At 42.8% G+C, this 15,060-nt stretch overlaps 2 protein-coding genes across 2 annotated transcripts; both read right to left on the reverse strand.

Moving 5' to 3' along the window:
- Positions 1 to 2,710: 2,710 nt before the first annotated feature.
- LOC149403308 (Kelch repeat-containing F-box family protein) lies at positions 2,711 to 4,441 on the reverse strand. The gene has a single exon (XM_089608160.1). It carries the CDS (start codon positions 4,264 to 4,266, stop codon positions 3,103 to 3,105), a length of 1,164 nt encoding a protein of 387 aa, XP_089464286.1. The 5' UTR covers positions 4,267 to 4,441; the 3' UTR covers positions 2,711 to 3,102.
- Positions 4,442 to 10,799: 6,358 nt separating this feature from the next.
- On the reverse strand, positions 10,800 to 14,128 carry LOC149403309 (ATP-citrate synthase alpha chain protein 1). Its single transcript, XM_089609096.1, has 13 exons — positions 13,919 to 14,128; positions 13,602 to 13,710; positions 13,087 to 13,263; positions 12,824 to 12,985; positions 12,626 to 12,709; positions 12,457 to 12,508; positions 12,251 to 12,365; positions 12,068 to 12,149; positions 11,820 to 11,915; positions 11,624 to 11,725; positions 11,422 to 11,538; positions 11,208 to 11,324; positions 10,800 to 11,109 (listed from the first exon to the last, which is right to left on the reverse strand). Exons 2-13 carry the CDS (start codon positions 13,698 to 13,700, stop codon positions 11,038 to 11,040), a joined length of 1,275 nt encoding a protein of 424 aa, XP_089465222.1. The 5' UTR covers positions 13,701 to 13,710; positions 13,919 to 14,128; the 3' UTR covers positions 10,800 to 11,037.
- Positions 14,129 to 15,060: the final 932 nt, after the last annotated feature.

Raw genomic sequence — 15,060 nt, forward strand, 5'->3', positions numbered from 1 at the left:
TTTCGTGATTAAATGTTTCACGAGAGTTGACATCGAAAGTTATCAAACATCGAGAGAGTGTTTGAAGAGTGAAATTGAGAGGGGTCTCAAATTCAGAGGGAGCATGATTTGAAGTTCACAAAGTTGATGATTTTCATTTCTCGATTGTTTTAATTTTCTTGTTAATTATTCGAATATTACAAAAATGATCTTATTCGAACATTTAAACTTGCTTATAAGTTATAACTAGATACTCACAAGCAAGGCCGGCTCAATATATTTATTGGCTTTAAACAAGAATGAAAAAAAAAAGACTTTTTAAATAAATATAAAAAAAAATTAGGCCTTGTACATCACCGTTCGTTTTCTAAGGTTTTTTTCCTTAAAATTTGAGCTTTTTTTTTACGCGAAAAAGATTATATTTAATTTTTGAATTTTTTTTGTATGGGATTGTTATACCCAGGGACAGAACTAGAGTAGGCCCGAGCCCCCTTCAAATTAACTTGTCCTGGTGAGTTTCTCTAGCTCCGTCACTGGTTATACCCTTATGTCATATACTAGTAAGAACTTTCCGAGACAATGAGAGACATTTTTATTGATATATTAACGTAGATATTCTTTATAGTTTATATATTGATGTTTCATAAGAGAAAATTAGGGTAGAAATCTTCCCATCACTAATCGTTTTCTTTATTTCATTTTCTGTATTGGGCCAACTGTAGCACAAAATTGGTCATGCGAAAGATTCAACAAGCCCGGTCCGAATCGCTATGTTTTGAAATGGGCTAGTTTTCACTTAAAAGCTATCTTCGTTTGTACAGTTTCGGCGTATTAATTCATTTATAAGTAAACCCATGTTTAGATGGATGAATAATTAAGAAAGGAGTAAGAAGAGAGTACGAAGGAAAAATTAATTTTTTATTACAAGGAAAATTTAAAATTATATATATATAATTTTAAATTTTCCTATATAGCTCATGGTCTTGGGAGGAAATTTTTAACAACATATTAGTATAAATAACTTAATAAATAAATCTTACTTCATCCTAAATGTGTCTTCGACGGTTTGACCGCGTTTAAAAAAGAAAGAAAAAAAAAACCTTGCATTTTAGTTCTTAACCAATCAACATGCACGCCATTAGCTTTTTTTGTAACTTTTTTATTTTTTTATTTTTTATTATTGAAACCTCTTATATAGTTCAAGTTATACAAAACATAAATAATATGTATTTTTTTTATCAGCGCGCTCAAATTTAGGTAGGACTCTGAGTGATCTCTTGAGTTTAAATTTTGTCTCTATATATAGAATTAGGAAAACTCAAATATCATCACTAACAAAAAATAAAAATGAAATACGAGGTGTTTCATAAGTGGAATGCATTATAAATGTAACTAACATCATAAACAATACATAAATAAAGTATGGTTTGTTCTTATACATTTTTCCAATAACCGCTAGGACCAAATAAAAAAATGTAGCTCTCGTTTGTTCCTTCTCTTTTGTTTTTGTTATTTTTTGTCATTTTTTTTTAATATTGTAAATGAAAAGGGTTGATGTGGATAAGAATAAGATTTAGTTCTGTCAAGTTGTTGGGTCCAATGAACTCAAAAGAAAATGATATGACCATGAGTTATGACTAATTGTTGAGGGTTTGATTTTAATTCATGAACATGCGTGTCTTGGCTTTGTTGTCATATTCGGTTGTATTATTGATGAACAACTTTAATTATTCTACTAATATATTTCCTTTACGTTTCATTTTACCTCCTTCATCTTCTTCCTTTTATTGATACAAGATTATATTCTATTTCTTAGTGTGGTATTACATCAACATCGCTCATGTGTTGAGATTAAAACTATCTTTTCCTATAAGATATAGGTGTATGCTAGAAAACTCATTACGCTAATATAAAAAAAAAAAAAAAAAAAATTAAATGTACTATAGTCTTATTTTTATCTTTTACCTTGTTTGAATGGATCCCACAAGGTACGAGATCATACTAAACCTAAGAGAATCTCGCAAGGTGTTTGTTCTAATTCTTGGACAAAACATAAAGAAATCTCACGTAAAACCCACGGAAATGACGTTATTCGAAATACTTACAATTTACAATACGACCACTTAATCTTACATGACTTACTTTCATTATATCACATCTTCAAATTATTTGGTTTGTGTGTTAGAAGTTTGAGGGATCTAACTCAAATTGTAGCTTATTTGTTTACCGAGTCTAACGCAGTTGTAGCTTATTTTATTTTTATTGACACTACACGTAATTAAATTTTAACGGTTGGAATAGAAACATAATAATATCTCGGTTTTGCGTTCTAGCCCAATAATGATATCAAAATTCTGTTCCGATATTATTGAGGAACAAATATATTCTAGTACCGATCCAATACTGTTTGGAATTATTTTGTTGTAAGTCGTAATAGAGATCTATAAAATTCCAAAGGCCTAGGCTTATCTACGAGACTTGCTCGCCGGACCCTTTGTCTTATAATCATTGTGTTATTAACATGTAGTCTAGGAATAGTACTAGAAAGTTTATCAAGTTGGAATACAATTTCAAAAGCCTAAATTTAAGAGTAAGACTTGTTCGCGACTCTATTTATCTTCTAATCATCGGGTTACCAACATCTAGTTTTGTAAGCCGCAATATCTTTTAATTAATATTTATAGATTAATTACCACAAAAGTCCATCTTATTTCTATACTAACCACGTTACATCTGAGTTTGTAGGTGGCTCTCTCTGCCTAACATTTTTTTTTTCAAGAGAACTCTATTCTTCTAATTATAGATAGTCAACCACTTATGCTTGTTGTTCCATGCCCACTAATGATCCACGCATTAATACATTTTTGAGTCAAAAGGAATCAAAATTCAAAACTAACTTAAGTTCATTTTTTTTTCCTTCTATTTTTGCTTGCCTAATATTGTGTATCGCATTGTTGCTGACATGGCATAATGCGCAGATCCGACGATTACACAGTATACACACGAGTATATATTTATTTCACTCATTTACCACAAATGAAAGTAAAACAATTTTTTTTTTTTTAGAAGTAAAAAGCTTTTATAATCCACATGGATCAGAAATTCCCGCGGCAACACGAATTACTAAACGAGTCGTCGTTGAGAAGCATCGGCGACGAATGTCACGCCCTCCGTGACAATGGCGCTCCGCAAATCCTCGACCGCCACGTCAGCACAACCGAGCACCAGCCTCTGCATGATCCAGCTGGCGTCGTCCACCGCGCGGTTTCGCACGCTGGTCCACCTGCACCCGCCGCCGACGATCTCGCACTGGATCACCGCCCTCGGATCCGACGGGTTAAGCAAAAAGACGAAATTACCCCTCGCCGCGATAGTCACAGACGACACGTAAGCGCTCTCGCCCTTTAGACTCTCCACCATCTCAATCGGCATCTCCCCCAATTCCTCCGAAGCCTCCAAAAAATGGCCTTTAAACTTCGTCAATATTACCGTTTTGACACTCTCCGGATTCCCGATCAGCTCCGCTGTCACCATCTCTCCGTCGCAGCAAAACTCCGCGACAGTGCAGAACGCGCCGTCGCTTCGGCGGCGGAGATCGTACGGTCCGCGCCACGTCATCGCCTCTGGATCGAAAGCGTAAACCAGTCCGGAGCTCTTCCCGGCGAGGAACATCTCTCCGCCGCACACGGCGACTGAGAAGGAATCATCTAGGAACTCCGGGAATGTTTCGCACGCGGTCCACGCGCCGGTTTCCGCGTCGTAGACCTCGATCGGAGCTGGATCTGCGCGGAACACGCACGCGCCGCCGAATACGACCACGCGCCGGCCGACCTCAGCGACGATTGGATCCTTCCGCGAGATCGTCGGCGGAGACGACGCGTGGCTCCACCGGAGTCGGAGCGCGTCGGAGGAGAAGGCGAGGCTGGTCGGCGAGAGAGCGAAGAGGACGGTTGAGTTGGAGGAGAAGAGATCGGAGTGTCGGAAATCGATCGGAGAGTCGCGGCGGCGAATGAGGAACCACGCGCGCGAGCGGGGATCGTAGGCCTTCGCGGTGACGGAGTGAGGTGGCCTTGAGCTCTGAGCGTGGACGATCAGCCATGGCTTCGGAGGGCTGACGTGGCGAAGGGACGAGGAAACGGCGCGTTTCCAGGCGCGTGAGACGCGTGATGCGGAGACTAGGTCGATGAGTGGAACGTGAGAAAGAAATTCTTCCAAGATGTCTTTGCACATTAAAGCTTCTTTTTCTCCTTCGGAATATTTGGCCTCAATTTTCTTTTTCTTATCCATTTCTTTTTCTCTATTTCTAATTCTGGTTGTGTTGTGGTTGGATTTTTGGGTCGTGGATTGGTTTACTTTATATAGGAACGAAGCGTCATTAAAAAATGTTAAACAAGTCGAGTGGACTTTTAAACATTACGTTGTTTCGTGACTAATAATTGTTTTTTTCCATAGAAAATTAACAAATTTGTATGATTCGGTGTTATTTCATTTTTATATATATCTTTCCGAAAGTAGTCATGTTGTTCTGTATTTTTATTTTAAATAACGTTAACCGCCAAAGTCAAACATTTCGGGTGGCGGTAAATTAACAGCTCATTCAAAAATCAAAACTAACAATTGCAAATGCGGGTAATTGAAAATCAGGAATTGTCTGGTCAAAGTCAAACAACAAGGGCTGTGAATTATAGAAATTAAACCATTTAAATTTAATTGATTAACATAAAAAAAATTAATTTTAATAATTAAGAGTTATAGTTGTACTAGCAGCGATTTTTGGTTTAGTTCATCTTATGGGATTTTGTTCCATCAATTGAAGTCATCGAATGACTCCGAGGACAACGCTCCGCCTCATCAAAATGATGTGGCCACCGTGTCATCAATCATATTTTAGTTCCAGAAATTAGACTATTTGAAAAATTATATATATACTCCAAACCGACTCTAAATTCACACATGTTAAATATAGTAGGTAAAGAGTATACAATGTAATGTCTTCTTCATTCCATGCATTAAATAATTGGTCAAAATGATCTTATGGAGAATATAACTTCAAAAACATGTAAATAATGCCAAGAGCAAGTATAGGATTCCGAATTATTATCTCTGTACTTCTCTTCAAGGTTTTTCTTACTCCGCTTTGGTTCATGTTTGATTTATTTATTCTGTAGGGCAACTTGTATGAAGCGCAATTCTTCACAAGAAAATATATAGCTTGAAACTAAAGAAAACTTGAACCATGTCAAGAATCTGATACGATCCTACAAGATACACAAGCCCAGCAACAAGAGCCCACTGCCAACAACCCACATGACGAACAGGTAGCAGACGAGGAGGGCCCAGTACCTTTGGGCCGTGGACTGCGTGCGACGAAGAAACCCATTTGGCAGAGGGATTACATTTGCTGATGCATCATATGTTCTAGAAGATTTTATGTGCTCTTTTCTTATTGGTGGATGTAATAATTCTGTTAGAATGTAAGGGAACAAGGGGAAGAGAAACGTATCAGACTATTATTCTCTGGGTAATGAATTATTTTGGGTTTTCTCTTTTTTGTAAAGAAGCTTTGCAATAGAGAATTCTGGAGTTTGCCTCACTCCAAAGAGGTTTATCTGATACTTCTTGTAGCAGGGTGTATCATTGGTGCTTTCATTTCTCGCCTCCATGGAACTCGCCGACGTCCTCGCCGCGATGCAAGCTCAGCTTGAGACGTTGAACGCCAAGTTTGACTCTCAGACGGATTCCTTCCACAACGCGATGAAGCAGCAAGGATTGGCCATGGAATCGAAGATCACCGATCTCCGAGATGAGATCTACCACCACCAGCCCCGTTCTTCCAGCTCCACCGCCACTGGCGGACATTCCCAGCCACTCAATTCCGCAACACACCAGCCTGGCCGCATCTCAGATCGATCTTCTGCAACGAAGGGTCTAAAGCTTGACGTTCCACGCTTCGAAGGTGACGATCCAACAGATTGGCTTTTTCGAATTGAAGCTTTCTTTGATTTTCACGGCACACCGGAAGACGCCCGACTTCAGATCGTTGCGTTTCACCTCGAGGGGCGCGCAGCGGCGTGGTTTCAATTCGCGCAGAGGAACAGGTTGTTGACGACGTGGCCATTATTTCTCGCCGCCGTCAAGCAGCGATTCGGCTCGTCGATCTTCGAGGACCACGAAGGGAAGCTGTCGAAACTTACCCAAACAGGGTCCGTGGCTGAGTTCCAAGCTCAATTCGAGGAGATCCTCAACAAAGTCAGCGGGATCTCGGAGTCGCTGCTCATTAGCTTCTTCGTCACCGGTCTGAAGCCAGCGTTGAGCCGAGAATTGCAGTTCCACCGTCCCGCGACGCTCATGGAGGCGTTCTCCATGGCACGCGCCTACTCCGCGCGTTTCGAAGCAACTGCTAAACCATGGTCTCGCCAGCCTAGTCATCACTCCCAGATAAGCCCAAACCACAACCCAAACACTATTTTCTCAAGCCCAAACACAGGCCCAATATCACGTTATAGCCCACAACAGTCATCATTTCCACCTCCTAGCATCAATCTGACCCACCCCACTCCTAACCCTAATTTGCCCAACTCATCTCCTTCACCTCTCACTTCGGCTACCACTCACCCAAACCTCCCTGTTCGCCGTCTTAGCCCCACCGAGATGCGTGACCGTCGAGCCAAAGGTCTCTGTTTCTCGTGTGACGAGAAGTATGGCCCCGGCCACCGCTGTCAGAGCAAATGCCTCGTTCTCCTCGGCACGGACGATACAACGGAGGACAATGCTCCGGATCCAGCCTCTGTTGACGAGGAACCAGTGGACGACATCTCTGGTGACATCTCCAGTTTGCACTCCCTCACAAGCCACCGCAACCAGGGTCGTTCTCTCCGAGTTACTGGTTCCATCGGGCCCAACTCCTTCCTCGTGCTCATTGATAATGGTAGCACGCATAATTTCATCAAACCAGACTTGGCCGAGCGCCTCAATCTGGCTCTTACTGCGATCCCCCGATTCCGGGTCGCTACGGGAAGCGGTGCCACCCTATTGTGCCAATATGTGTGTGAGGGGACTCCGATATGCATTCAGGAGATCCATTTCGCTGTCGATCTCTACGTGCTTGCGGTGGAAGGACCTGATGTGATCTTGGGATACCCATGGCTCGAAGGCCTTGGTCGGGTGACTCACGACTACCCCGCTGTCACCATGGAGTTCTCGTGGAATGGAGCCCCGGTGGTCATCCACGGTGAAACTCGCCTCCAACCGTCCCCCATATCGCTCCACTGTCTCCGTGCACTAGCGCACGACCAAGATTCTGCGACGTTGTTCACGCTGTCAGCCGAACCCGTCGCACCCATGCCATCGACGAACCCACCTTCATCCCTGGCCAGCACCTTGCCACCTCCGATCGTAACTTTGCTCAATCGTTTTGACGGTATCTTCCAACCTCCGACTGGCCTACCACCAACCAGATCGATCGATCACCGAATTCACCTTGTGGAAGGTACGAGACCTGTTAATGTGCGGCCTTATCGCTACCCGTATTTTCAGAAGGGCGAGATGGAGAAGCTTATTCGAGAGATGCTTGACCAAGGCATCATCGTCCCTAGCCAAAGCCCATTTTCCTCGCCGGTCCTCCTCGTTCGGAAGAAAGATGGCACGTGGCGATTTTGTGTCGATTACCGAGCCTTGAACGCTGCAACCGTGAAGGACAAGTTTCCGATTCCCACCATCGATGAACTTCTCGACGAGCTCGGTGGAGCATCGATTTTCAGCAAACTCGATCTCCGAGCCGGCTACCACCAAATTCGAGTGCACCACCGCGACACACACAAGACAGCGTTTCGTACGCACGAAGGGCACTACGAATTCCTTGTCATGCCATTCGGCCTCACGAACGCGCCATCGACGTTTCAAGCTACAATGAATCGACTCTTCGCCGAGCACCTCCGCAGGTTCGTCATCGTGTTTTTCGATGATATTTTGGTTTATAGCTCCTCCTTAGCCGAACACGTCGCTCACCTCGAGACGGTGTTCGCTTGTTTACAAGCTAACCATTTCTCTGTGAAGCTTTCGAAGTGTCTGTTTGGTCAGACGGCCGTCGAGTACCTCGGTCACATTGTATCCGCTGAGGGAGTCCACGCCGATCCGGCCAAGCTCGAGGCCATGACACAGTGGCCGAGGCCCACGACCGTCAAACACCTTCGCGGATTCCTCGGCCTTACTGGATACTACCGCCGGTTCATAGCGGGTTATGCCTCGATCGCAGCGCCATTGACAGACTTGCTGCGACATGACGCGTTCGAGTGGTCTCCCATCGCCGAGGCGGCCTTTGTGGCCTTGAAGACCGCCATGAGTGGTGCTCCAGTTCTGCGCCTACCGGACTTCACGCGTGAGTTCGTCATCGAATCGGATGCATCAAACGTTGGGATTGGAGCAGTGTTGATGCAAAACGGACACCCATTATCCTTTTTCAGTAAGAAATTGGGTCCGAAATTCCAGGGTTCTTCGGCGTACCTCAAGGAATTGCATGCCATCACGGAGGCGGTTATGAAATGGCGTCAATATCTCTTGGGCCACCCGTTTGTCATCCGCACCGACCATCGGAGCATCAAAGAATTACTTCAACAAGTCATCCAAACACCGGACCAACAAGTGTACGTTCGGAAACTGCTTGGCTTTGAGTTTCGGATCGAATACAAACCAGGCGTCAAGAATAGAGCGGCCGATGCTCTTTCCCGAGTTCCAGCTGAGTGGACAATGCCGTACCCGACCACCGACGCCACATTGTTACCCCTTACCTCGGGCCCTTCATTCGACATCATGCCACAACTCCGAAGTGCCAACGTGAACGACCCCTACCTCCTCGATCTACACCGACAATTTGAAAACGGGGCGTTGTCCCCTTCTTTCACAGTCCGCCATGGCCTATTGCTTTTCCGAGGTCGTTATGTGCTTAGCTCCACTTCACCGCTGTGTACTACTCTTGTCCGCGAGTTTCACGACACACCGAGCGGCGGTCACGCTGGGATCAAGCGCACCTTAGCACGTCTCTCGGCCAACTTCTTCTGGCCGCATATGCGCCAAACCGTCACCGATCACATCGCTGCATGCATACTTTGTCAACAGATAAAGTATTCGACACAAGTGCCGGCAGGCCTCCTTCAGCCTCTCCCGATTCCCGAGGCGGTGTGGGAAGATGTCACTATGGATTTTATCACAGGTCTCCCTCCTTCTAAAGGACTGACGGTTATCATGGTCGTCGTTGACCGTCTCACCAAGTATGCACGATTCGCGCCGCTGCCTACAGGATTCACAGCAGCTCGAGTGGCGGAGTTATTTGCGGATACGGTGGTGCGTAACCATGGTTTTCCCCGAACAATAGTGTCGGACCGAGACCCTGTTTTTACCAGCGCTTTTTGGAAGGCATCGTTCAAGCTTAGTGGCACCACCCTTGCCATGAGTACCGCCTTCCACCCTCAAACGGACGGCCAATCGGAGGTGGTAAATCGAGGCCTCGAGCAATACCTTCGAGCGTTCACTCAAGACAAGCCGACGGCGTGGGTGTCGCTTCTCGGGTGGGCCGAGCTACATTACAACACTAGTTACCATTCCGGGCTGAAGATGTCGCCGTTTCAGGCTGTGTACGGCCGCTCGCCACCGTCCATTCCGACTTACACGCGGGGCTCTACTTCAATCCAAGCAGTCGACGACGAGCTCACGTCCCGCGACGACCTCCTTCGCTCACTCAAGGCGAATCTCCTCGCAGCACAACAACGAATGACAGCCAAAGCTAATACCCATCGCCGAGAGCTTACTTTAGCGGTGGGAGACCACGTCTTGGTTCGACTGCAGCCGTATCGCCAGATTTCGGTGGCTCGGCACCGTCATCACAAACTGGTTAAACGATACTATGGGCCGTTTCCAGTTGTCGAGCGTGTCGGCGAGGTCTCGTATCGCCTTGCTCTGCCGGAGGGTAGTCGTATACACCCGGTGTTCCACATCTCCGTGCTCCGACCGTTCCGCGGACCCACCACCACTCTCGGTCGTGATCTTCCGGAAGCCGCGATCAATAACCAGCCAGTGGAAGTCCCGATGGCCATCTGCTCCACCCGCACGATTCTTGTGCAAGGCCAGCCCCAGCAGCAAGTTCTGGTGCAGTGGCAAGACGCCCCCCTGGAAGAGGCTTCGTGGGAATCGTTCACGGATTTCTGCACCACTTACCCCGACTTTCACCTTGAGGACAAGGTGGTTTTCGATGGAGGCGGGGATGATACGATCCTACAAGATACACAAGCCCAGCAACAAGAGCCCACTGCCAACAACCCACATGACGAACAGGTAGCAGACGAGGAGGGCCCAGTACCTTTGGGCCGTGGACTGCGTGCGACGAAGAAACCCATTTGGCAGAGGGATTACATTTGCTGATGCATCATATGTTCTAGAAGATTTTATGTGCTCTTTTCTTATTGGTGGATGTAATAATTCTGTTAGAATGTAAGGGAACAAGGGGAAGAGAAACGTATCAGACTATTATTCTCTGGGTAATGAATTATTTTGGGTTTTCTCTTTTTTGTAAAGAAGCTTTGCAATAGAGAATTCTGGAGTTTGCCTCACTCCAAAGAGGTTTATCTGATACTTCTTGTAGCAGGGTGTATCAGAATCATAAGGACCCTTTAAACGTTACTAACTCTCTTCCTATTTTCGATGTGGATTTCTTAAGACACGTAGCATAGAAAAAAAAATTCCAAATAGAATTATCTATCAAGCCAAGTGATCAGTATATGATTTTGATAATGAAAGCACAACTATGAAACGAAATTGCCATGGTGAAATGCAAGATTAAAAGCTGATTTTATTATGAGATACAAAAGAGTATCTAAAAGAGATTACATCGCTTTTTTCATGGTTCCACCAACAAATGGTGACCCATGAAACATGCAATAACTGCACTCTAATTTTGGATGAGGTTCACATCAATACAAACAAACACAGACAATGATCGACTAAGAAAGAAATAAATAAAGAAAGAAAAGAAAAGAAAATTAAGCAAAAACCTCAAGAATTGGTGGTTTATGCAGAGGCAGTAATGCACTGAATTGCTTCCTTGCATATGCCAGTCATAGTTGCCTCAGGCCCATAAACCTATTATAAGCAGAGCATAGAATAGTATCAATAAAAATATCAGAAATTTTCAAGAGTTTATTTAACGGTAATTAGGGATTAAATTTGTTTTTTTTTACCTCGAGCGGGATGCCGATTTCGTCCCCGAGAGAACGCATGTTGGCGAGGCCTCTCTGGTAGTTTGGACCTCCTCTCCTCACGTAAATGTGCATCCTCGCCGCTTTAAGCTTCGATTCCTGAGTAAATCACATCACCAATTAATTAATAACAGTGAAAGTCAATTGGACAAGCTTGAACTTTTATCTACTTATTTGAGCATAGAGAAAAACTCACCTTCTCTTTCAAGGCACGAATTATTCCGTTGAAAGTGGCAGCAACGTCGGTGAAGTTGGCGATTCCTCCTCCGATCACAAGGGCTCTCTTCCGGCCATCCGGATCAGCAGTCGCACACTGCGTCAAATAAATAGATAAGTAAAATTGGAATTTTATAGAAACATGAAATAAAAATCTGGTTAATAAAGATAAAAGTTCTTACATCAATCACAACCCTGGCGTACTGTAAAACCTCCTCCTCGTTGGGCGCTCCGCTGTACTCGGCGTAGTTTCCGAGCTCGGAAGCATAACCAAGATCTCCAACCTGTAGTGAAAAAAAAAATGAGGGTTTTAATCATGAATACTCTAACCACTTATAACGGTCTTTGAAGAGATTATTCATGAGCTGAAAATCATACCGTGTCGGCGTAGATGACACTAGCGCCTCCACCAGCAACCATAGTCCAAATTCTACCCTTTGGGTTCAGAACTGTGAATTTCAGCGACGCACTAGTCTGGAATTCAAATCACGTACACATATTAAATTACAATTCTCGCTCGAAAATTCGTGGACCATGAAGTTGTAGCGCGTATGATCAGTACTCAAGAGTCTGAAATAAACGCTGTGTGATTTTAGAACTAGAAATGGAAAGACAAATGTCCATACCTTTTCGTCTAACCCGTGGATGAAACTTTCGGTGGGACTCATGACTCTTCCGAATGGCAATGGAAATTCGATACTACCCCACCTACAAAATGAAATCAATTTAACGTGTTAAATTAAGGAGATCGGAAAAATGAGAGCAAGTTACACTCACTGCATCAAATTGTCAAATTAAAAGAGACATACTTCTTGAAGTTCTTGAAAGCGGCCGTGTCATCTAGCTCACCCCTCATGTCCAAAGGATAGGGCTTTCCATCGACCAAGGTGAAAGGGTTCATCTCTAGGAACGTGAAGTCCAGGTCTGGTACATCAGGACAAAAGAAGTTCATCTCAGAAATCGAAAAAAAGCAGCTCGAGTACTACATCGAAGAATTACTATTGTGTGTACAAACCTTGGAATAGAGTGAAAACGCCTTTAAGGAACTCCTCGATTTCTGGTTTGACCTGAATTTTAAGAGAAAAACTTTATTTTGTCAAAATAAACTTTCCCCGAGCGATACATTATTTTGAGAAAAGGGAAAACTACTCTTGCACTATTATTGAGCGCAGAGGATTTATTACCTCCAATGGAAGGGGCGTAGCGACTAGAGGAGCACATACTTCAGATGTCAATGAAGCTCCTGTTGGGACAAAGATGGTCTTGACCTGCATAAAGAGTAAATCACTAATTAATCTACGAGAACCCATAAAAAAATTGTAACTTCTGTGCATGACAAGCTATTAAGTTAAATTCATCTTTAAATTCACCGCAGAAATTACCTTGTCCCAGTTCTCCTCGATGTCGATTCCTCCGCACTCGGAGAAGCTGATGGTGCATCCAAGTCGCTCCGAGACGATGTTGAGGTAATACTCTTCGTTGTGAGGAACGAAGGGTTCGACAATGAAGGTTGTGATAGGCCCTTTGCAGCCACTCATCTCAACCTGATAATTAAATACATAGAAAACAAATCGGATTAGTTTCAAAATATTCTGAAGTGAAACGGAATTTTTTTAATTTCTTTTTTATCTTAATTAGTGTATACCTCTTTTCCAAGCCTCTCCTTCACGAAACTGGCGACTTGAGCACAGTCCAAATTCAAAGCAACCAAGCCACTCTTTCCACGCTTTCCGAACAACATGTCGGGTTTCACGACCAATTTGGAAGACACGATCCAAGGCTCCGCGTTTGCCAGTTCAACGAAATCGGTTGATTCCGTAATCTATAAAATAAAAAAAAATAAAAAATCAAAATCATCATCTAGATTTGTAATAATCCACTTAGTAATTACACCTTATCAATCCCAACCCCACCTCTCTAAATATTGACACAAAACACAAAATTCATATAATAAAAAAAATTAAAAACAGGATTATCATTGTTTTACACCAATCAATAAGATGTTTAAGATTAACACTAAACTTAATCACTAGCCTTCAAGCATAGATCATAAGTTTTAACAAAAAGCTATCGTGTAACTTTAAAACTAAATCACAGATCTAAAACGAAATCTCGAGAACAGAGAAACGAGAGAAGCGAAAAAAAAAAAAAAAAACTAACCTGAGCTGACTTGATAGGCAATTCGCGGCCACAGAGCCTCTTGAAGTGTTCCTTCAACAGCCTCTTCGAGTCGTACTCTCTGATCTTCTTGCGAGCCATTTTCAGGTACCTGCGATTCAAAATCAAGGTAAACGTATATCTCAGATCCGAACCAAAATCAGAATCGAAACCATAATCTCATTTCTCGACGAACTCTGATCGCGTAAAACAATCTGACACATCATAGCTGGATCCAAAATCAAGACTTATTGTAAATCATAGTAACAACTATCTGAGATAACGAGGATTCTAATGAAAACTCGAGAATTCTGAATCACCTTTAGAGAGAGAAAGAGCGAAGAGAAAGAGAGTTAGCTCGGACAGAGAAATCTCACAGCAACCGAAAACGCTCAACCACTCTATGTCTTGTGGTTGTATTTATAGTTGAAAGAAAATGATAATTTCCGATATTGGTTTAATTTATTGAATAGAAATACATTTCCAATGCTAGCGTTATTTTCGTGGGAAAAATATTTCTTTGAATCTACGATTTATTTCTTTTGTTTATATTTAAGCGATAAGTGATTTAGCTGAGTAGACACATGTGACATGTGGCACACCTACCTACCTTGTTGGACCAACGCTTCAACTATAAATTCAAAAATAAAATTCCGGGTTGGTCAAAATTTGGGGAAATGGCATTTCTTTGGATTTTGTTATGAAATTTTATTTTTTTTGTTTTTCATTGTAATTATACCATCTTTTTATTTTTAAATATCTCCATTTTTTAAAAGACAAAAAAAAATTGACAAACAAATACAATCGAGCCTAGTGAAACAATAACAATGGTAAATTTAGCTAAATTTATGAGCAACAAAATTACGATTTCTAGCGATGAAAAAAAAAATTGATGTTGCGAAGGATGATATTCAACTTGGTGATGAGTATAGTGTCTACTTTAATGTTATTAACGACTCCAAGATTTGCAAAGGGTGGAGAGTAATCTCGACTGATTTCATCAAGTTGCGAGCATAACGCTTTCTTGTTTATGGTCACGAGCAACCTAGCCAACTCCAATCGTGATCGTTTAGGATTCATGATGAACCGAGGAGCAGTTGAGGTGACGAGCTGAATTTGGAACAGCTTTGATAAATACTGATAACTCTCAGATGGCCCCTTTCCTGTAAAGCTGTCACCAACTGAGCCACAGAAGATATTTTATGTACCGCGAACAACACACTTTAATCATTTATGACGATCCCTCTAAACAAGCACAGATATAGCAAGAAAAAAGAAAATGGTTGAATAGAGGAACTCCCGAACATTTGGCGATCTTAGATGTGTCGATATCAATGGCGTACCCTACAGCAAGAATTAATGTAAATATAATCCCAATTATTTTTTCCTACACATGTGATAGTGGATTAATTTAAACGTGAAGTGATGATATTATCTTAATTATAAAGCTTAACTCAAGACA

This window comes from Urtica dioica, chromosome 3, assembly GCF_054948205.1.
Source record: "Urtica dioica subsp. dioica isolate 48M chromosome 3, U.dioica_male_clone48M_v1_H2, whole genome shotgun sequence".
In the NCBI taxonomy this organism is placed as follows: Eukaryota; Viridiplantae; Streptophyta; class Magnoliopsida; order Rosales; family Urticaceae; genus Urtica; species Urtica dioica.